The 24,615-nt window shown below is 35.4% G+C and overlaps 3 protein-coding genes across 3 annotated transcripts in view; 1 reads left to right on the top strand and 2 right to left on the bottom strand.

Moving 5' to 3' along the window:
- Nucleotides 1-12,650, bottom strand: part of LOC123534333 (E3 ubiquitin-protein ligase DTX1-like) — a 36,707-nt gene extending 24,057 nt beyond the window's left edge. Inside the window, exon 1 of the mRNA XM_045316542.2 lies at nucleotides 12,415-12,650. Coding sequence (XP_045172477.2) covers nucleotides 12,415-12,607 — 193 coding nt within the window. The 5' untranslated portion in view covers nucleotides 12,608-12,650. The remainder of the gene's footprint in view (nucleotides 1-12,414) is intronic.
- LOC123534337 (ras-like GTP-binding protein RHO) lies at nucleotides 10,493-12,038 on the bottom strand. The gene has a single exon (XM_045316545.2). It carries the CDS (start codon nucleotides 11,897-11,899, stop codon nucleotides 11,318-11,320), a length of 582 nt encoding a protein of 193 aa, XP_045172480.1. The 5' UTR covers nucleotides 11,900-12,038; the 3' UTR covers nucleotides 10,493-11,317.
- A 129-nt stretch (nucleotides 12,651-12,779) lies between the features above and the next one.
- On the top strand, nucleotides 12,780-17,901 carry LOC123534334 (coiled-coil domain-containing protein 92-like). Its single transcript, XM_045316543.2, has 4 exons — nucleotides 12,780-12,927; nucleotides 14,883-15,064; nucleotides 15,546-15,593; nucleotides 17,003-17,901. The coding sequence occupies exons 2-4, from the start codon at nucleotides 14,938-14,940 to the stop codon at nucleotides 17,767-17,769; spliced, it is 942 nt and encodes a 313-aa protein (XP_045172478.1). The 5' UTR covers nucleotides 12,780-12,927; nucleotides 14,883-14,937; the 3' UTR covers nucleotides 17,770-17,901.
- The last annotated feature ends 6,714 nt before the right edge of the window (nucleotides 17,902-24,615 follow it).

The raw sequence follows: 24,615 nt of genomic DNA, 5'->3' as shown, positions 1-24,615 counted from the left end.
AGAGGTGTTGCACGCATCTGACTGAGGTTAGTGTTTCAGAAATTGAATTGTTTCTTATGATACTGTTTGAGTTTTCTTCTCAATGGCATGTTTCTATTTAGTATCTGTAAAGCATATTCTATAATCCAACTATTTTTCAAAATCCGTGATTATTAAAATCCACCTCTTTCTCTCAATGCTTCTGTTCTACTTATGGAAAATGAATAACTGCAAAATAAACTAGAAGATGCTTTTGTAGAACAGCACATGTCTCCCCCAATGCATAGTCGTATAGGCAAGAAGTCAATAGGGGACGGAGCGAAAGTCAAAGAGACACTGATGGTTGGCTGCAACATGATCATCTACTTGGCATGTCCAATCATCCCACTAAGTTTCAACATTCTGGGCCTAGTGGTTCTCAAGTCAAGATTTGGAAATGGTTTTCCATTTTTCAGACCCCTGTGACCTTGACCTTTGATAGAGTGACCCCAAAATCAGTAGGGGTCATCTACTTGGCATATCCAATCAACCCACTAAGTTTCAACATTCTGGGTCAAGAGGATCTCAAGTATTGATTAGAAAGAGTTTTCCATGTTCAGGTCTCTGTGACCTTGACCTTTGATAGAGTGACCCCAAAAACAATAGGGGTCATCTACTCTGTAAGTCCTATCATCCTATGAAGTTTGAAGGTTCTAGGTCAAATGGTTCTCAAGATATTGACCGGAAATGGTTTTCCATGTTCAGGTCCCTGTGACCTTGACCTTTAATAGAGTGACCCCAAAATCAATAAGGGTCATCAACTTTGCATGCCCAATCAGCCTATAAAGTTTCAACATTCCGGTCAAGTTGTTCTCAAGTTATTGATCGGAAATGGTTTTCCATGTTTCAGGCCACTGTGACCTTGACCTTTAACACAGTGACCCTAAACTCATTAGGGGTCATCTTCTCTGCATGAACAATCATCCTATGAAGTTTCAACATGCTGGGTCAAGCGGTTCTCCAGTTAACCCTTTACTCCATAGATACTCCTTTTAACGCATTTATGCATTACTCCATAGATGCTCCTTTTAACGCATCTATGCATTACTCCATAGATACTCCTTTTATCGCATTCTACTACACTGATAGTTTAATTGCAAAATACCAATAAAATATATTGGCAATGAAGCCCACAAAAGCATATTTGTGAAGTTTAAACTGTTAATAAAAGATCAGTTTCAGAAAAACTTGTGGTTATAATTGTAATTTATTGATAATTATCACTTTTAATTCAGGTGGCATTTTCTGAAAATCACACTGACTTTATATATATTACTAATCCCCAATGATAACGTGATTCCCGCCGAAACGCGAGGACGAGTCTAAATCATGATAATTGATGAAATAACCATTTATAATGCTTGCACATTACTTGACAAGCAAATATTAGTATTTCTTTCATTTCAAATATCCACTAAGTATATGGCAACATAGCTCAGTTGGCTAAAATGCAGACAATAATTGGGTGTAAGCAGATCGTTTTGTGGGTTCGAATCCTCACAAGGGTTGTTTTTTTTTTCATATTTTTTTTTTGTTTTCCCTATTCGTTTTCATTTTTGCTTCCGTATTTTTGTTTCTTTCTTTGATGGTTTGTTGTCGAGCACGCTTGCGGTGAGCTCGATATAGTCGCCACTTTCGGTGTATGTGCGTGCGTGCGTCCGTCCGATTTTGTCCGGACCATAACTTTGACATGCATGGAGCAATCTTGTTTATATTTCGCATTAATGTTTAACTCAATGAGAAGGCGTGTCATGCACAAACCCCATGTTCCTATCTCAAAGGTCAAATTGAAGTTTGTCCGGAGCATTTCTCCTTCATGCATGGTAGGATTTTGATGTAACTTGGCATGAATGTTCACCATTATAAGACGGAGTGTCATGCGTAAGAAGCAAGTCCCTAGGTCCAAGGTCAAGGTCACACTTAGAGGTCAAAGGTGCTGTTAGGCTCGACATTCTGCTCGTGGGCATACTTGTATTTGTATATATGTCTTTATATAACACACTAGTATGTTCATTATTTGCATGGCTAAGTGCATGCATTTAATCAATATCATCTTTGTTATGTAATAAACTATTCTGATCTGCCATATCGCCTTTAGATACCTCTCTGTTGTGTTGTCACGGAGCTCATGAAGGAATCTTGATTTTTATGCAATTTAAAGTGAAATAAAAATTAAAAGAAAAATTAAATGTCGATGCCGAGTTTCGAACCCACATGGCAAAAGATCTGTTGAACTTGGACTGTATGCTTTACCACTGAGCTAATTCGTAATTGGTATAAAACCTGGAAATATTTAGATTGTAACATGTTAGGAAAATGTTGAATTCCCTATGTTCCATTATAATCTATTTATAGTCATGTTTGTAAATATCAAGTTATCATTGGGGCATAGTAGGACAGCTATTGATGGATGGAAAAGTACATAGGTGACCCAAAAACAGGTTATTATTTGCATTCTATCATTCAACTGTGTCAAATTATGTAAAAGTGAGACATAAGATTGGGGTAATAAAAGGTGTGGTTACCATAACAACCATTAAAATCCGATCCATAGATCACTTGTCCACATTATGGAATTTATGCTAATTGACCTGGACCCCTTGGAAGTGTGTTTATTGTGCACAGCTGTCAAAACAAAGCAATTAGGGTGTTGTTTGCATCATTATTTATGATGTGGATCAACAAATTTTATAGAAAGTGTCTTTGATCAGTGCTTCTTATCAAAACATTATGTAACTAGAAAACGCTTTTGTAAAAAAGCACATGTCTCCCCCAATGCAAAGTCCTATAGGCAAGAAGTCAAAGAGACACTGATGGTTGGCTGCAATAGGGATCATCTACTTGGCATGTCCAGTCATCCCGCTAAATTTCAACACTCTTGGCCTAGTGGTTCTCCAGTCACTGTTCAGGCTCCTGTGACCTTGACCTTTGATTAAGTGACCTCAAAATAAATAGGGGTCATCTACTCTGCATGTCCAATCATCCTATTAAGTTTCAACATTGTAGGTCAAGTGGTTCTCAAGTTATTTCCAAAAAATGATTTTACATGAACAGGCCACTGTCACCTTGACCTTTAACAGACTGACCCCAAAATCAATAGGGATCATCTACTCTGCATGTTCAATCATCCTATGAAGTTTCAACATTCTGGGTCAAGTGGTTCTCAAGTTATTGATCAGAACTGGTTATCAATGTTCAGGCCCCTGTGACCTTGACCTTTAACGGAGTGGCCCCAAAAACAATAGGGGTCATTTACTCTGCATGAACAATCATCCTATGAAGTTTCAACATTCTGGGTCGAGAGGTTCTCAAGCTATTGATTGGAAATGGTTTTCCATGTTCAGGCCCCTGTGGCCTTGACCTTTAACAGAGTGACCCTAAAATCGTTAGGGGTCATCTACTCTGCATGACCAATCATCCTATAAAGTTTCATCATTCTGGGTCAAGTGGTTCTCAAGTTACTGACCGGAAATGGTTTTAAATGTTCGGGCCCCTGTGACCTTGACCTTTCACAGAGTGACCCCATAATCGTTAGGGGTCATCTACTCTGCCTGACCAATCATCTATTAAGTTTCAACATTCTGGGTCAAGTGGTTCTCAAGTTACTGACCGGAAATGGTTTTCAATGTTCAGGCCCCTGTGACCTTGACCTTTGATGGAGTGACCCCAAAATCAATAGGGGTCAATTACTCTTTATGACCAATCATCCTATGAAGTTTCAACATTCTGGGTCAAGTGGTTCTCTAGTTATTGATCGGAAATGGTTTTCAATGTTCAGGCCCCTGTGACCTTGACCTTTGATGGAGTGACCCCAAAATCAATAGGGGTCATCTACTCTTCATGACCAATCATCCTATGAAGTTTCAACATTCTGGGTCAAGTGGTTCTCTAGTTATTGATCGGAAATGGTTTTCAATGTTCAGGCCCCTGTGACCTTGACCTTTGACAGAGTGACCCCAAAATCAATAGGGGTCATCTACTCTTCATGACCAATCATCCTATAAAGTTTCAACATTCTGGGTCAAGTGGTTCTCTAGTTATTGATCGGAAATGGTTTTCAATGTTCAGGCCCCTGTGACCTTGACCTTTGACGGAGTGACCCAAAATCAATAGGGGTCATCTACTCTTCATGACCAATCATCCTATGAAGTTTCAACATTCTGGGTCAAGTGGTTCTCTAGTTATTGATCGGAAATGGTTTTCAATGTTCAGGCCCCTGTGACCTTGACCTTTCACAGAGTGACCCCATAATCGTTAGGGGTCAGCTACTCTGCATGACCAATCATCCTATTAAGTTTCAACATTCTGGGTCAAGTGGTTCTCAAGTTATTGACCGGAAATGGTTTTCAATGTTCAGGCCCCTGTGACCTTGACCTTTAATGGAGTGACCCCAAAATCGATAGGGGTCATCTACTTTGCATGTACAATCATCCTATGAAGTTTCAACATTCTGGGTCAAGTGGTTCTCTAGTTATTGATCGGAAATGGTTTTCCATGTTCAGGCCCCTGTGACCTTGACCTTTGATGGAGTGACCCCAAAATCAATAGGGGTCAATTACTCTTTATGACCAATCATCCTATGAAGTTTCAACAATCTGGGTCAAGTGGTTCTCTAGTTATTGATCGGAAATGGTTTTCAATGTTCAGGCCCTTGTGACCTTGACCTTTGATGGAGTGACCCCAAAATCAATAGGGGTCGTCTACTCTTCATGACCAATCATCCTATAAGGTTTCAACATTCTGGGTCAAGTGGTTCTCTAGTTACTGATCAGAAATGGTTTTCAATGTTCAGGCCCCTGTGACCTTGACCTTTGACGGAGTGACCCCAAAATCAATAGGGGTCATCTACTCTTCATGACCAATCATCCTATGAAGTTTCAACATTCTGGGTCAAGTGGTTCTCTAGTTATTGATCGGAAATGGTTTTCAATGTTCAGGCCCCTGTGACCTTGACCTTTGACAGAGTGACCCCAAAATCAATAGGGGTCATCTACTCTTCATGACCAATCATCCTATGAAGTTTCAACATTCTGGGTCAAGTGGTTCTCTAGTTATTGATCGGAAATGGTTTTCAATGTTCAGGCCCCTGTGACCTTGACCTTTGACGGAGTGACCCCAAAAACAATAGGGGTCGTCTACTCCAGCAGCCCTACAACCCTATGAAGTTTGAAGGTTCTAGGTCAAATGGTTCTCCAGTTATTGCTCGGAAATGAAGTGTGACGTACGGACGGACAGGGCAAAAACAATATGTCTCCTGGGGGAGACATAATTAATTAATTTTATGATCTATGAAGTTCTGTAAGTTTGGTAGGGGTGTAGATTTTAATGATTAATAAAATGGGTTTGTTTATTTTGAAAATCACTTAATATAGACCTTTCTAGTCTTTCATTTACCTTCAATTAATAAAATTGTGCATTTGTAACAGTAAAAATATTTCTTTTCTGTTGTATCACATGCATAAAACAGCTAAATTATAATAATATTCTAAGGTCTTAGGTTTGTAGCTTTTCTATTGTGAAAAATATTTATCACAAAATTATGAAAAATATACCATCAGAAAGGAAATTTAATTCTAAAAATAAATTATGTTGGACACTAAATGGTTAAAACAAGTAATCATAGACTAATTTTCATCTGAGTAACACAGGTATAAATTTTGCATTTTTCTGCAATAACCTGTATGGAGATAGTGTACAGATAATGCTACTGAGTGTATAGCACACTCTCGTATGTAAGGATCTGTGACGTCACCGATAAGGTCTGCTATCTAAAAATAGCACAGGACTCAATTTGCGGACAAAACAACCAGTGCATTCATTGTACAATAGCATAAGTAAACCATAAATTTTGCATTTATTTCGTTATTTTTGTTCAGGTTTCTAGCCTGCACATCGCAAACAGATGTTTTTTTCTTCACTTTTTGTTTCACTAAACTAGCCGAGAAACTCCTTATTTTATATACATGTTAGAAATAACATACCGCTTATTTATCAATACATATGCATGAATGGATGATGTTATTATATTATTCTGCTCATTTTGTGACACATCCACTTTTAGAAAAAGTAGAATAACTCGGAAAAATGTAAATTAATACCAAATGGAAAGCATTATTTGAAACAAAAATGTATTCACAGACCCAAATTGTTCTTCTTAGTTACCGTCATAATATTAACATTATATTTTCGTAAAAAAATCCGTTTAAAGCGTTTATAAAGTTAATAGATCTACCAGTGAATGTAAAAAGAAGTTTTATGATCGCATAATTTAAATTCATTGAAATTTTGAAATGTGATGAACATCATGTATATTTTAAAGTAAACTGTCTTACACATTATTATTTTCAGCCACATATTCAGTTATTCGTTGAAACAAATTAACACCTATGTGATATACATATGTTGTGTTTTATTACAAATGACCCCTTAGTGTGACATAATAAATTAAAGATATTTGACCTTTGATAGTAATATTTAGTTGTTATCTGATAATAAACATGTTCGAATCTAATGCAACACCATTATTTTCAACCAAATCATGCATATCTGTATTTTTAATAAGGAAATGTTTGACGGGTCCACACCGACCACTGACATCGAGGATCATAAGCAAGTTTGCGTTTAGTGTTGTGTGAATCAGTAGTTTAAAGTGAAAACATATAGTTTTCGTAGTTACTAGTATGGTTTTAATTCTGCTGATACGGTCTTTCAACGTGATGAATCAAAATGATTTAGCATTAAAAGTTTCAACCACAAGTGCTCTTCAGTGTGTCGCATTCGAAAATATTGTAACTTGTTATTAAGACTGTAAACTGTTCTTCTGGTGCAAGATTTTAATAGTATAATATGGGGTAACAGACATTTCTAACGTAAACGTAAATCGGAAATGGATTACTGAATCCGTAAATGTTATTTGCAAATAATGGTCTAAGGGAGATACTATTGCAGTACTATTGGATGAAACTGTCTCCCCTACACCACAAATTAGCCTAAACTTTTACGGATTCAGTATTCCGTTTCGTAATTACGTTTATGTTAGAAAGGTTTAATATTGATGCTACATGCTTTTAAATGGTGCTCTTTATTTGCTTAGTCGGCCCGTTTTGAATCGTCTTGTTAAAATAGTATGACTGTATAGTTTGTATATTCCTTACATTTGTCCCAATATATTTTTTTAATTAGTAATTTATAGTTTCATCTCTTTTATTTATTCTGTTAACAGGTGCGACAATTTTATACAGGTGCCATATTACTTTTTTAATTCCCAGATAGTTGATGATTCGTTATGACAACGCTCCCTTGTCTGCAATTCGTGCATTGCATTGTGGTATACCTGCAGTATGTTCTATTTATAGAACACGAGAGAGTGCTATTGGGTATCAATAATCAATACTATTGTATCTGTATGGAGTAAAGGGTTAATGATTGGAAATGGTTTTCCATGTTCAGGCCCCTATGACCTTGACCTTTGATGGAGTGACCCCAAAAACAAATAGGGGTCGTCTACTACATAAGCCTTGCAACTCTGTGAAGTTTGAACATTCTAGGTCGAACGGTTCTCCAGACATTGATTGGAAATGAACTGCTGTTAAGCTATTTTATATTCGACCTACACATTTTTGGGCCTTGTGATCTGGGTTGTGTGCTCTGCATGGTATGTTAATGAGGTAAATAAGTTATGTCATTTTATGAGTCTTCCCTGTGGTTTTGAAGATATTGAGCAGACACAAAGTGAAGCTACCTCTGCTTTGACCTTCAAGTGGCTCTTGAACCAAGCAACCTGTACTGTGTGCCTCACAGCGTCTTGATGACGCTGAAAAACTGACACTAGTTTTATGAAAATCTTCTAAGTGGTATAGACAATATGGAGTAGATATGAGTTTAAGCCATTTGACCTTTGACCTCCAACATAGAAAAAATAAACATTTAAATGATGATAAATTTGTGACAGGACTTTATAAGGATGCTATGGATCAGTTTGGTGAAGATCCATCAAGCAGTTCATGAGAAGAAAATGTTTAAACATATTTTTTTTTTATTTTAAGCCCCTAAAAGACGCTAAGCTGAACCATTTGAATAAATTTCAGGGAGGGATATACAAGGACACTACAGACCAAGTTTGGTGAAGACCCATTCTGTAATTCCTGAGAAGAAGTTGTTTGAATGTTTTCCTATTTTTAGCTCTGGTGGTCCCTCAAAGGGGCCAAAAGGAGCCATCTGAAACAATTAGTTTAGTTTATACTTATTCATTTTAAGTCAATTGTGTCAATTCTACAACTTATACTAATCACAAGGATATGACAGAAGAAAAGTCAGCTTCCCTTCTAATGCTGAGCCCCAAGCAAGGGAGCTACTGGTACCAATTTTCACATCTTTGGTATGATGAGGCCGGAGATCTTTTTGGCATTTGACCAGCAGACCAAATTTGAGAGAGGACATGATACAAGGATGCTATAGACCATGTTTCGTGAAGATCCATAAAGTCTTTCATGTGGAAACGTTTTTCTAGTTTTAACTCTGGCAGCCCCTTAATGGTGCCAAGCAATACAATTTGCGTAAAATTGAGAGGTCCATACAAGGATGCTACAGCTCAAGTTAAGTGAAGATCTATTAAGTGGTTAATGATAATAAAAAGTTTAAAGCTTTTTCTATTTTAGCCATGGTGGCCGGCAAAAACATTTGAACAATTGTGAGAGAAGTCCATGCCAGGAGGCTACAGTCCAAATTTGGTGTGATTCTGACCAGTAGTTTCAGAGAAGAAAATGTTTTACAAAAAATTATGATGCAGGACGATGGACAACTGAGTGTGGTATCATGGGTATTGCCACACCATCCACCTACACTTATAGCTCACCCTTTAAGATTAACTTTCTTTCTTTCTTTTTTCTTTTTTAGAACAAGGTCTGACCTAAAATTAAAATTTTCATGCAAAAAATTATTAAAATTTCTCAGAACTTTCCTAAATCTAACCAATGAAATTCTTCACAATAATATAATAAACTAATAACTTTATAAATCAGGTTTTGATCAAGCAACGGAATTCTTTAAAACTTAAAAACCTGTCACTTATTGATATTCACTGGGAGCTTAATGCATGTTACATTTTCACTAGAGATATTTCCCCAACCAATGTAACAGTTTTTAAGGGGTACAAACTGCTCAAGGAATGATCTGATTAGAGAACAGTCATACATAATCATTAATAATTTACCTACATGTTTAGCTGAAAATTATGACAAATTTATGTAAGTTTGTAAAATTATTATTCATCAGTTTTGTCTATAGATCTAAGTTGCGCAACAAAGATTAATTGGAAATAACTCTGAATAATTCTGAAGCTAATGTAGTTTTAAAACCTGCTGTTTGGTTCAGAATGGCTTACACTGAAGTCAGAAAATAATGTTCATCTTTTTAAATGCTTTTACATAAAAATATGTTCCAGAATGGTGAGGCGGAGTGGAGGGCGTGGGGCAGAACTTACAAAATTTCATGAAAGTCAGTTAAACATATCTTTCTAATGAGGATTTAACTTTGTGTAAAGGGTCCTTTTGCACCTTAAACAAAAGTAAGAGAATATTCGAAATGTGAATAACACAATAAACTTTGATTGACCATCTTTTTTCAAGAAGAAAAATACAATCTGTTATCATTGTTTAAATTATGGCTTTGCTGACTTAATCAGTATTTATCAGAAATGACAGGAAGTCTATGACAGCTAATAAAATTGTAAAAAAAATCAGAACTTGAATCTGATAAAATCTTAAATATCTTTAAAACAATCATTCAACCCATAAGATGACACTTATTTATAACAAGTAAATATAATATTGCTAAAGGGAAAGCTTGTTTAAAATCTGTCACCACCTTTTAAATATGACTTGACTGACTTAATCAGAAGCTATCAGAAAGGAAAGGATGTCAGTAACAGCTACTAGAGATGTAACAAAAGAAATTAAAACTGATAAAATCTTAAATGTCTTTTAAGTACTAAGTGTCATAGTCAAGGTGACTGAAAACTGATAATCAAATATTGAGATACATCAATTTTTAAGATCTTCATTGAAATACAGAAAACTATAATATGTCAGAAAAGAATTTTGCAAAAATTCTACATTATTTCATTTTGAATAATTGAGTTAACATCCTGGTGTTTCAACTCCTGTGCATCTGAACTCTGAACAATGGTAAATACTGCGATGATAAACCATGTAAAGGCCTTGAGAACTCAATTAATAGCAATCAACAATTAAATGGATAATAACTGATTACATTAGAAATTAGTTTCAAAAAAAGGGTAACACACACATTTCCAGAAAAACTTGCAGCAAAGCGATTAGACTGCAGGGTTAGAATTTAACTTTTTTCTCTAGACTACTCGCAAATATTTGGTAGAGCAAGATATCTTAAACTTTTTAAACATTTTTGCTACCTTTTAAGTTTTTTCTTGAAAGAAAACAAAACATAAATCAAAAACCTATCTACATTAATTTTATTTCATTCATACATCTACTTGTTCTATCCATATTTATTTAATAAACACATAGATCTCTGTTGTGTAAAAGTAGCAGTGTATGTCAACAACTATGAAATAGAAAATGAAAACCATTGTATATTACATCTCTTGTATATGCTTCCTAATATACCAAATATCTGGAAAAAGTACATTTTGTTCTAGCAGTGCTCATTTACCACCTGCATTTGATCATTTTTAAACATGTGCTGAATTAGAGCAAGAAGTTCTGTTGACACAAGTTTCCAAAAACTTCCTTGAGGTTGAAGTGCCAATGATAATAAAAGCAATCCTTTTCACCTTAATTATGGGCATTGAAATAGAATTCTTATATATCATAAAATAAATAGCATTAAAAGCAAACATCACTTAAATGTTGCAACACACACATCCATGTATATATTGACATGTATGTATATACAAGTAAAATATCAGGGTTATTTACCCAAAATAATTACAAATCCTTTCTTATAAATATAAATTAATGCTGTTGAATATTCCTTTAAAAGGAACTCAGTTTAACTAAACAGACCATTTAAATCCAATAAAAAACATAATATTCACAGTCAATTTATAATACCAGACTTTGCAATACTTTAATTAATCCATCTGATAATAAAGTTTAAATGTTATTGTTAGAATATTTCTGCTTTTTCTTATTCTTCTTTATTGCTTGTAGAGCTGATCTTAATTGCTGCTGCTTAAACACCTCTCATCTCACCTCCATGATCCAGCAATACAATTATAAATATTAATCTCATTATATGTTGTAAAACAAAGTCAAAAATGTTACACTATTCTACACTTTATCTTCTTCTTCTTTTTCTTTACTTGTAGAGCAGCTTTTGTTGCTTGCTCAAACACTTCTCTTACACCATCCATGTTCTTAGCAGAACACTCTAAATAACAGAAAGCCCCAATACGTTCAGCCATTGCACGGCCATCGTCATATTTCACAGGTTCTTGTTTTGTTTTTGCAAGTTCACACCTTACAGCTTCATCGTTTTTCAGATCTTTTTTGTTTCCTACAAGAATGATAGGAACATTAGGGCAGAAGTGTTTAACTTCTGGTGTCCACTTCTCTGGTATGTTCTCCAAACTGTCTGGACTATCGACGGAGAAGCACATGAGAATGACATCTGTGTCTGGGTAGGAGAGAGGTCGTAGTCTATCATAATCTTCCTGACCAGCAGTATCCCATAAGGCAAGTTCAACCTGTTTCCCATCTACTTCAATATCTGCTACATAGTTTTCAAACACAGTAGGCACATAAAATTCAGGAAAGTGGTCTTTACTGAATACCATAAGAAGGCATGTTTTGCCACAAGCACCATCTCCAACTATCACTAACTTTTTACGTATAGCAGCCATAAGTCTCTCGTGTTCAGCTTTGCTTCACCAAAATTTTGAAGACTTGTGTTTAAACACACCCTTTTTAAGGAATGTATAACTATGGATATAATGCTATAAATAGATATGGTGACTCCAATCTAAAAATATCTCAAACTGCCTGCATTCATTGGTTGTTATCTGATACTAAATTTAGCCTTAAAACATGTTAGTTTTACAAGGCTATACCAAAAAATCATTTGTTATAATATATATGTATTACTCTTCAGGCAACAAATAATTTTATAGAGATTATCACTACAGTATAATTCATCCGAATTCGAACATATCCAGTTACATGTCACTAACATAAATAAATAATTTTTGTGCCCTAGTGAACAAAATTATAAGCTTTTGATAGTTTGACGAATTACAAAGAATATTTTTATTCGAATGAATTTCAATATTTTGTAATAACATGCCAAAAAGCTTTTCTAGACGAGCATACCAGGTTGCACAATCTCATTCTTATTTCTAAAAATAGAAAAAATTATCACCTGTTCCCTGTCTTGTTTGGCACAAATTTTTGACGTCTACTTGATACAAATACAAGATGGGATCAACACTACCGAGATGTAAAGGGACGGGAGAATATTTGTTGTTTTCCAAATAAGCAGTTATTTGCGGAGAATACGGTCTCCAGCTACCATATTCATTCTGCCATTCCCAAATAACAACCCCTGCAGCCATGTTTACTTTCGATTTGTTTTGATCTCGTCAACATCTCGGATATTTTAATTAAGTAAATTATTAAAATTTCTTGAATCTATTTTAAAAACATACATTTGAATTAATGTTAAACTTCTTTTGAATTATTTTGAAAAAATCTAAACGAAAAATAAAAAAATAAAATTGCACCCATAATGCACTAGCATTCTTGTTGTGAAGGGAAACTTTTTCGCCAAGATCAATAAATCTAAGAGAAATATTTTGCCTTTTCGGCAGAATCATGGAGTAACATTCTTAATCAGACAGGCAGTACATTTCAGATAGATGCGGGATTTATAATGGTATATATTTTGTAACGCTCAGGTGTTTTGAAATTGTACAAAATTCTCCTTTGAAACATCACTTTTGTCCAAATTAATGGAAAAATTGTGGGTGGGGTAACAGTCCTGATATTTATAATTTTACAGGTGTGCTAGAATAGAATACTGATGTAAAAAAAATTGTGCTGCACTAAGGGGCTTTTTTCACTATAAAACAGAAGCTGACATTTGTCTACTTCACAGTTATAATACAGTTTCTTCACATCTTAAAAACAGCCTCCTCACAATAGAAAACACATTTTTTATACACAAATCAACCATATTAGTGCATTCTGTTCTGGGTTCCACATACCAGGTTTTATCCTCTCTAGCTATTTTCATATGGATGTAATATTTTTTGCACCATACTAATCAGGTCCCAGAAAAGTCACAAATTAGCTATATAGCTAAATCTAGCTATATATAGCTAGAAGTAGCTGTAAAACCAATACCAATAATGCAAAATATGTGAAAACAAGATGCAAAATGGTCATAATTACGTCCAAAAGGTTTATAAGATGAAAGACAATAACACAAATCCAAGATCTTTGTAGTCACATTTTCAATAACTGTGGCAGTATTTTGCGATAAATCATCACTGAATTTTTCACTTGTGATAATCATCGTAGTATAAGACAAATTTATAAATGACTAATCGCAGAAATTCGCAACATGTATTGAATCTGAAACTGCATAGATCTCCATTCTTTGTGATTGTCTTCTGTCTCATAATCCATTTGAATGGGATAATAATTATTTTACATTTAATATACACATATGTTAAACAACTGTTATTGGTTTTACAGCTATTTCTAGCTATATATAGCTAGATTTTGCTATATAGCTAATTTGTGACTTTTCTGGGACCTGCTAATATACTTACAGAAGTTTGCTGCAAACACATGTTGCAATCATGCTGCGAATTTCAGGCGAACATGCCATAAACACTTCTGATAAAATAGATGCACAGGTTGTGGTATGTTCGACATTTACTTTTCACATGCAAATTAGATTTGCGGCAAACAAGCTTCTGTAAACTTCCCATAAACAGGTTGCTGTGAACATGCTTCGAACAAGCTAAGAACCATGACTGCCAAGCTAAACCCAGATGTCTACAGAAATGCCCAAATCATATCATGTACAAAAATAGTGAGAAAAAAACAATTAAATTTATAGGAATTAAAAGATAAATAGATAAATTAATGGATAAATTTATTCTATAAATCCCAAGAACTGAGGCTGTCACAAATTCAAACTGCCAGTGTCTAAAATTTTTCATATTGTACTTGCTATATTTTGAATTTTAAATAACATTGTGACAGTCCATGTATTTATTTCATCACAATAACATTATTTCTTCACATTATTTTTATGTATATGGCTACAAATCTCATGGTCAATTTTAGTTTTACATCTTATTATTCTTTATTATGAAACTATAGCTAAAATTCTCAATTTTGTATTTCCTTTTATATAATTTGATGCAGCTGCTAAAGTTTAAGCACTTGTAAGTTGTATCATTTTCAAAATGCATCGTGTTTATTCAGGCGTATGAGTATAGATATTAGAAATAAATTTTCTGACTTAAATACACTGCTCAGTATATAATGCACTGAAAAAATAAATTGTTGAACATGTTATGTAAAGTGCAGGCTTTACCTAGGGCTTTGTATCAGTGGAATGATCTATGCAATATTTGTATCAATTCAAAATGATCGATATATCATACAATATGTTTATATTCAGAAGTGTGTTTAACAGAGTTACACATTTTCTTATACTTTTAAAAATAAAAAACTGAACAAGGAGTGTTGTCTCCCTTGAATTTCCCATTTGATATCGCTATTCGTTGTCAGCAGCCTTAGTCACTTAACCAAGGAGGCCCTTTTGTATGGTTACGTAAACTTTTTTAACCATATGTTTTTTCTCTTTCACAGATTTTCATACATTAATCACGATACAAGAAACTCCCAAGAAAAATCAACAGTAACCATGGCAACTCAGGAAGCCATCCACAAACGTAACCTTGAGAGTTCCATACTATTTATGCAGCAGGAACATGCAGCAACATTAAAAGCTCTCCACGAGGAAATTAAGACTTTACAGAAAAAATGCTCAGGTATAGAATTCTAATAAACTTTGGTTACATACATGTAGTGGATATTTGTGCGATTGATTTATCTTTTTAAAGAGAAAATATCCAAGTATGAAATCTGATGTTCAGGAGTGAAAATATGTTTTGATCTTTCACAGTTATTTTTATGCCCCCAGCCGTATAGCGATTGAACTGTCCTTCCATCTGTTAGTCTGTCTGTACAAACCAGATTGCCTGTGCAGCGTACATTAATGACCTACAAACTGACCTAGTATGTCTATGAAAGAACCTTGACCCTCATATGACATTCACCTGTAAACTTAAAACCTTAATATACATTCAACATTTTTTGTCATACAGCCCATATAATGATCCAATTTAGTTCAGGAGGGGCACCTGGGTTCAGAAGCTTGAAAAGACGCCATATGACTTTAATTGAGTCAGTGTGTGTATTAACATAACAAAAACATAAAAAAATTGAAGCATGTCTTATTTATCTTTTCAGATCTAACGTTCGAGTTGAATATGGCTGGCTTAGATATAGGGGATGGTGGTAAGTGTGCAGTTTTGTAGTGTTACCAAAATCAATGTATATTAAGGAAGAAAAATGCATTGAGGTTTAGTAAATTCCTTAATCAGGCTTTTTCTAAGTTACAAAATTTCCTGTTGTTCTGTTTTTAACTCGCCTGAACTGTTGTTCATCACCATGTGCCTGTTATCGTGTGACACAAGTATGATGCTAGGTTGCCTTGTCTCAAAAACTAGGCAACTAGGTCAAGAAATAGGAAAACCTATTTAACACACTAGAGTAAGAGGCAATGTTTTCTACCTGATTTTTACAAAACATGGTCAGAAAGTCAGTATGAAATGTAGGTCAAGCTTGTAGTTGGATCATTTCAGGTCTAAAAACTAGGTAACTTTGTAAATTCTTACAAAGGCCACATTTTCTACCTTATCTTCAAGAAACTATGTTAACAGAGGTCATATTAATTTTGCGACCTGATTTTCATGAAGTTTGGTCAGAATGCATGTCTGTATTATGTAATTAATGTAGATCTTATATGAAAGTGGGTCATTTAGGATCAAAAATAAGATCACTAGGTTAAAATGATAGAAAATCCTTGTTAACACTGCAGAAGGCACATCATATTCATATATCTTGCCTTCTTGAATTTCACAATTTTTGTTTATATGAAATCTGTGTCATTTTGTTACTGGTTCATCTATACTTGGACTCTTGAAGGCCACATTTTATACTTTGTCATTTCATTTCATAGAAAAACTATCACTCTAGTCTAGAGATCACATTTTCTATCTGACATTTGTCTGAAATGAAATCTAGGTCAAATTGAATACTGGTTCATTAGTGATTGGTAGTGGTGTATGTGGGAGAGAACTAGATCAGGCGAGCGATACAGGACTTCGTTGTTTGATAGATTATTTTGAGGCATAAGAAAGGGACCAGTTTATTTTGAGGCATAAGAGGCATAAGAAATGGGTTTCAAGGCCGAATCACTTGCCCCTCACTAATGTGTGTTTTAAACCTCACTTGGCGTGAAGAATTCTGTGTGAGGAAGCCATCCAGCTGGCTCCCAGAAAGTTGGCAGTTCTACCCTGATGCCCGCCCATGCCTGAATCAGTGCCCAGAGGGGCACCTGGGATTTTCCGTTGTTAAAGAATTGGAAAAGGTTGCCATTTAAGCTAAATTATGTCAGTTTGACTCTTAACACAACACAAACAAGAGATCATACCTGCTTCCTTTTTGATATGCAGGTTAGACTTTGTGTTCTTGCACACTTTTATGCAAGTCTTTCCTAATTGGCCACGATTTTTGCAGTGTGATTTGGCAGTATCGTGTTGATATAGGAATAGGGATTTCCTTTTTGATATATATACATAATGGTAACATCCATGTGACTAAGGTCTGAAATTTTAAACCATCTTTTGTTGGTTTTATTACAGTTCCAACAGAAGTGGTAGAGCATATAAAACACCTTGAGAAAATGATAGATGCACAGAGAGAAACACAACACGAGTTGGAGGTCGAGTTGGAAAAAAAAGATAAGCTTATTAAAGAGAATGAATATACATACAAAAGGCAGAAAATGAAACACATAGAAGAGTTACGAGCAAGAAATAAGGAGATGGATGAATTGCGAGCTCAACTTGATGCTGCTTCAAATAGTAATGCTTATTATCAAAATGAACTGCTAAAAATTAAGAAAGAGAAATTTATAGCTAATCAAGCTGGGCCTCATCCACATGAAGGTGTTCGTGCTCCCGCTCCACCAAAAGAAAGTAGGTCAAATCCAAAACGAGCTTTTCATATTCGTAGAACATTAGCTGAAAAAGAAGATTTAACTGAACTGAATCACATATCTACCGGTTCTGCTGGGGCAGTGCGTGGTAGTTCTGGTGGAACAAGTCGGTCTGATTCCCCAGCTGAGTTAGCGAAGCCATTCTTGCGAACAGAAGATGCAGAAATACAAATCAAGACGAGCAATCCTCTGCCTCCAATCCGAACATCTTCCGGGCGGGTCCTTTTCAGGGAGCCAGTAGATGTTGTACATGTCAGTGTTCACAATGTCCCAAAGCCACCTACAAAAAGTAAAAAGCCTGGTACTGTCACACAGGAAGTAGAAACCCTTGCTGTTGGTCAGGTGTCGCATGCAGATCCCGCATGGAAACATCATCGTAGAAAAGAATCTCATAGTTCCGAATATCGGTAGCCAGTGATCGTCTCTAGATAACACTAAACTTTATTAAATGAACAAATTTTATGAAAGAAAAGTATTTTAGTTGTCTTTTTTTTGTTTTGTTTGTTTAAAGTTTTATTTTATTAAAGAAAATTTTGAAACTTTTTTATTCAGGTTGTTTATGTTTTGAATATTTTGTTATAGAAATTGCGTTTTAATATTGTATTTTTCGGTATATTGAGATTGTACATCATCATTTCAGTTTTACACATAAAGATTTTACAAGTAAATGCAAAACAGATCGTCCATTTAGACTTCGACCATTGTCTCTAAATTAGGTACCAGTATTAATTTGTATGTTTAAAGTGAAATTGTTATTAATTTCATTTTTTTTTTCAAAATTTTGTACTTTCGTATTTTTAAACTCTATTTCATTCACTTGTTTTAAATTCTATTATTTTCATTTACAAAAGTTTTCATGCTTTAATATTTGAGCCGTGCCATGGAAAAACCAACATAGTGGGTATGCGACCAGCATGGATCCAGACCAGCCTGCGCATCCGCGCAGTCTGGTCAGGATCCATGCTGTTCGCTAATAGTTTCTCCAATTCCAATAGGCTTTAAAAGCGAACAGCATGGAGCCTGACCAGACTGCGTGGATGCGCAGGCTGGTCTGGATCCATGCTGGTCGCATACCCACTATGTTGGTTTTCTCATGGCACGGCTCATATTTTTGTTCAAATTTCATTTTCAAACATACAATTAATTATTGTACAGAATCAGTTTGTGTAAAAAGTACTGTGTGTTAAGTTTAAAGTACTTCACAGTGATAAATTTAGAAGTAAATGCCGTATGAAGATGCTATGCCTCGAAAAAAGCTAGAAGTGTTTTAATGGATGTAACATTTAATTATGATTGCAACTCCAACTACACTAGTTAATGAATTTGTCTCAGTTGAATAATTTCAATAAGGATTTTCTAGATTAAAATCAGTATCTAAAGATTAAATAATTTTAGGGGTAAGTGCCAGAAGGCCGTATCTTCTTTATTGATATTTACTTAGGACCTTCTGGCTGAAACCTGTCGAGTTTTATGTTAGTGAAAGATGAGTATAATACAGTATAACTTAGATATAGGGTACTCGGATATAGTTGGAAAATCTCAAATATAATCAATGTTTTATTTCCTAGTTTTTGTCGAGCCTGCTTGCAGTGAGCTCAGCTTAGTCGCCACTTGGCGGTTCTGTGTATGTGCATCCATCCGTCCGATTTTGTCCGGACCATAACTTTGACATGAATGGATCAGTCTTGTTTATATATTTGGCATGAATGTTTATCTCAATGAGAAGGGGTGTCATGCGCAAACCCCATGTTCCTATCTCAAGGTCAAGGTCACAGTTGGAGGTCAGTGGTCAAATTGAAGTTTGTCTGGAGCATTTCTTCTTCATGCATGGTGGGATTTTAATGTAACTTGGCATGGATGTTCACCATTATGAGACGTGTGTCATGCGCAAGATTCAGGTCTAAGGTCAAGGTCACACTTGACAGCTGGCAGGCTCAACATTCTGCCCGTGGGCATACTTGTTTGCCATCTTTATTTCTTATAGAGTTTAGGGATACTGTGAATTTGGTTATAGTTAAAACTCTGCACATTTTTGGTAAGGTGGTAGTAATTTATGCAGAAAAGTAAACTTATAGCAAACAGTTTCAGATGTATTATTTTCATCATTTCATCAGAATCTTTTTTTTTCCAAACATCAAATTAATACCATACATATAATGAACATGTACACATATGGCATCCATATGTAACGAGCTGTTCACTATGCAGATACAACAAACCACGTTCATATTTCCAATGTCCTGATGAGTTAACTATATCTGAGTTTTGCTCCATCTTCAATGTCTTTTGGTAAGATAAAAATGTGAAACATACCTCTGTATCAATATCTGAGCCGCGCCATGAGAAAACCAACATAGTGGGTGTGCGACCAGCATGGATCCAGACCAGCCTGTGCATCCCCGCAGTCTGGTCAGGCTCCATGCTGTTCGCTTTTAAAGCCTATTGGAATTGGAGAAACTGTTAGCGAACAGCATGGATCCTGACCAGACTGCGCGGATGCGCAGGCTGGTCTGGATCCATGCTGGTCGCAAAGCCACTATGTTGGTTTTCTCATGGCGCGGCTCATCTAGTTTAAAAAATTACTCCTTTGAGGCTTTGTAAACCATAATGAAGATTTAGGTTTTCTTGTTTCCAGTCATTGCTGAATTAGAAATGTCAGATTATGTAAGGTTGGTGCGATTTAATTCTTCAAGTGTGCTGTGATATAATGTGCTGTAAATACATCAAAATTTCATACGTACAATAGTACAGTTCAGCTCTTTATAGTGAACCAATATCATACTTTATAATTTAAGGCATATTTTGATTAAGTATTTTGTAATGTATTTTTTTCTGTTAGTATGTTGATAACCTTTAACCTGCTTGCGGAAAACTATTCTGCCTTTTACGACCATGCAGGCTGATTATGGTCTGCACTGTTCGCTGTTCAGTCAGTAAACTTTCAGTAAGCACATCTTCTAATAAAAATAAATGGTATTGCCCAAATTGAATGATGGACCAGTCCATTTTAGAAAATTAGCAGGCTAAAGGTTAATTAAAAGATAATATATAGTTAGAGTGTGTTTAGATTGATAAAAACAGGACAAAGAGGTGGTATGTCCCATGGAATACATTCACAAGAGCTTAGCTTGAATGAATTATTCAGTATAGCATATAATTACCGTACTTGGGAGGTTTGAAATAAATTATTGCAAACTTTTTACTTTATACTATTTTCATTTCTAACTGTCTTTAAAGTAAGATTGTACACCAAAATTTAGCTCAATTTCGTGGCTGATATTAATATTTATGTATTAAGATACATGTTTTGTAACATTAGGATGTGACATGATGTAGCAGCGTTCTCATCCATCAGAGTTTGGACATCGTGCTGCAAGACAAACCATTTTACATTGGCCCCCAACATAGACTTCTGGTGTGCCAGAATGATAGTAACTGTTAACTGTATTGGTAACCAGTATCATTTGTTCATTGACCAAGGTCACAGTTACCACAATATTGAAAACATTTTTCTAATTTATAAGCATACAGAATGCTTCAATGGGCATGTAAGTATTTCTGGTCAGTGGTCAAGGTCAGAGATGTACATACACAATTATCAATAAGAAGGACATAATTTTTAACAACTTTTGTTTATACATGAAAACTCCACGACTTGTGATTATTTAGTATGTTAAATATTTTTGATTTAATTTAAATGCTTGGTTGTTGAACAGTGTATTTTATGTATTATGATCTCATTTAATCACTTTTTGGCTAAATATAATTGATTACTTAGAAAGATGTTAATAGCTGCAGATTACTTGTACATAGGAAAATATTTTGTGCTTAATAGCTTCTATAGAAATTTCCCTTTCGTCTTAAGTCTTTGGGTCTTTGCTTTTGTCTGAAGACTTTTCAGCTATACATAAACTTCTTCCTGTATTCTGCATGTGACTTAAAATTTGCTTAGCAATGTTAAGTGTAACAACTAAAGTCTAAAATTTAGACTCCAGATGTAAGAATGCCAAATATTTAGTTTGCTATAACTTTGTATGTAGTGAATTTATGCCACTGAAATTTTGCTTACATGTAGCTGTCCGAGTCAAGAAGGCACGTTTGTTCAAAGTCCGAAAAATAATAAATTTGAGTTGGGAGACCAGTCCAGAAACTGCAGTATCTGATTGGTTATTCTTTAGCACAGCTTAGGAATACCAGTGATAAGTTTTCATTCTGGGACTGGTCTCCAATGTCACGGTTCTGGGACAGTTTGAAAAGAATTGGAACCATTGCCTTATACTTGCATGGTTGTAAGAGATGACACAATAGGGTTTAAACTTGCCTTTTCTTTTTAGCCCATCATCATCAGATGGTGGGCTATTAAAATCGCTCTGCGTCCGTGGTCCGTCCGTCCGTCATTCCTTCTGTCCGTCCGTCCGTTAACAATTTCTCGTTATCGCATCTCCTCAGAAACTACTGGGGGGATTTTGACCAAACCTTGTCAGAATGATGTATTGGTACCCTAGTTGTGTCCCCCTGAAAATCAGACTGGTTCAACAATTTATGAGTGAGTTATGGCCCTTTGTTTATTTCTATATTTTACATAGATTTATATAGGGAAAAACTTTGAAAACCTTCTTGTCCAAAACCACAGAGCCTAGGGCTTTGATATTTGGTTTGAAGCATCATCTAGTGGTCCTCTACCAAGATTGTTCAAATTATTTCTCTGGGGTCAAATATGGCCCCGCCCTGGGGGTCACATGGTTTATATAGACTTATATAGGGAAAAACTTTGAAAAACCTCTTGTCCAAAACCACAGGGTCAAGGGCTTTGATATTTTGTATGTGACATCATCTAGTGGTCTTCAACTAAGATTGTTCAAATTATACCCCTAGAGTCAAATATGGCCCCGCCCTGGGGGTCATATGGTTTACATAGACTTATATAGGGAAAAACTTTGAAAATCTTCTTGTCCAAACCACTAAGCCTAGGGCTTTGATACTTGTAATGTAGCATCATCTAGTGGTTCTCTACCAAGTTTGTTCAAATTATGCCCCTAGGGTCAAAAATGGCCCCGCCCTGGGGGTCACATGGTTCATATAGACTTATATAGGGAAAAGCTTTTAAAATGTTCTTGTCAATAACTACAACATTCAAATTTGGACCACGTGTATATTTTTAAGTGGCAAAATGAACCTTGACATGAGTTGACCTTGATTTTGACCAAGTGACCTACTTTCACATTTCTGTAGCTACAGCCTTCAAATTTGGACCACATGTATATTTTTGAGTGGCAAGATGAACCTTGACATGAGTTGACCTTGATTTTGACCTAGTGACCTACTTCCACATTTCTGTAGCTACAGCCTTCAAATTTGGACCACATGTATATTTTTGAGTGGCAAGATGAACCTTGACATGAGTTGACCTTGATTTTAACCTAGTGACCTACTTTCACATTTCTGTACCTACAGCCTTCAAATTTGGGCCACATGCATAGTTTTGTGCACTGGAAAAAACTTTGACCTTGATTTTGACCTAGTGACCTACTTTCACATTTTTGAACGTACAGGCGTCAAATTTGGACCATATGCATAGTTCCGTGTTTCAAAATTAAATTCGACATTGATTTTGACCTAGTGACCTACTTTCACATTTCTCAAGCTACAGCCTACAAATTTGGACCACATGCATAGTTTTGTGTACTGAAAAAAATTTGAACTTCACATTGACCTAGTGACCTACTTTCACATTTTTGAAGGTACAGGCTTCAAATTTGGACCACATGCGTAGTTTTGAATTCCGAAATAAAATTTGACCTTGATTTTGACCTAGTGACCTACTTTTACATTTTTCAAGCTACAGCCTTCAAATCTGGACCACTTGCATAGTTTTGTGTACTGAAATGAACTTTGACCTTTATATTGACCTAGTGACCTACTTTCACATTTTTAAGGTACAGGCTTCAAATTTGGACCACATGCATAGTTTTGTATTCCAAAATAAAATTTTACCTTGATTTTGACCTAGTGACCTACTTTTACATTTCTCAAGCTACAGCCTTCAAATTTAGACCACTTGCATAGTTTTGTGTACCGAAATGAACTTTGACCTTAAGATTGACCTAGTGACCTACTTCCACATTTCTGTAGCTACAGGCTTCAAATTTAGACCACATGCATAGGATTGTGTACCAAAACAAACTTTGACCTTGACATTGACCAAGTGACCTACTTTCACATTTCTCAAGCTACAGCTTTCGAATTTGGACCACATGCACAGTGTTGTGTACGGAAATAAAATTTGACCTTGAGCTAGTCAATAAGTCTAGAAATTTGGAACACTCAAAAATGGCACATTGGTGGGCGCCAAGATCACTCTGTGATCTCTTGTTTTCTGTGATTTCAGCAAGTATAAACGTTACCTCGTATTTTTATTTTGATGTGAATGAATAGTGAAACCAAAATGTTTAGTCCAGTTTGGCAATATATAACCTGTACTGCATTAGTGCACCAAAAGTCAACATTTTTAGCTCACCTCAGCACAAAGTGCTCATGGTGAGCTATTGTGATCACACTATGTCTGTTGTGCGTCCATCATCAACAGTTGTGTTTAAACGACATCTCCTCCAAAACCACTGAATGGATTTTGATGAAACTTGGCCATGATGTTCCTTGGGTGGTCCTCTACCAAAGTTGTGGTCACTTTTCCCTATATGTATATAGTGGAAATTTAAAAAATATTCGTGTGAAACTGCTAGCCCGATTTTAAAATAATTTTACACAAATGGTCCTTGTTTGACCCTCTACTAAGATTGTTCAAATTATTTTGAATCGTCAAAAACATGGCTGCCAGAGGGCGTGGTCATTTTTCCCTATATGTATATAGTGGAAACTTTAAAAATCTTCTTGTGTGAAACTGCTGGTCCGATTTTAGAATAATTTTACACAATTGGTCCTTGTGTGACCTTCTACCAGGATTGTTCAAATTATACAAATGAACTTTGAGTAGCCCTCTTTCAAAGTTGTTCAAATGGTTCATTGAATATACGGTGGGGGGTTTGGTTAAAATAGGTTTTCAGCTATCAAGACTTTAAAAATCCTTTTCTCTAGAGCTTTGATATTTGGCATGTGATAGAAGGGTTTGACTCTCTACCATACTTGTCTAAATAACTGCTCTAAGGTCAAAAAATGGCCATGCCCCTGTGTTTGACATGTACTTACTATAGGCTTATATATAAGAAACTTTGAAAATCTTCTTCAGCTAGAGCCTTGATA

Source organism: Mercenaria mercenaria, chromosome 12 (genome assembly GCF_021730395.1).
Source record: "Mercenaria mercenaria strain notata chromosome 12, MADL_Memer_1, whole genome shotgun sequence".
NCBI classification, from domain to species: domain Eukaryota; kingdom Metazoa; phylum Mollusca; class Bivalvia; order Venerida; family Veneridae; genus Mercenaria; species Mercenaria mercenaria.
This window is presented reverse-complemented; position numbering and strand designations above follow the sequence as displayed.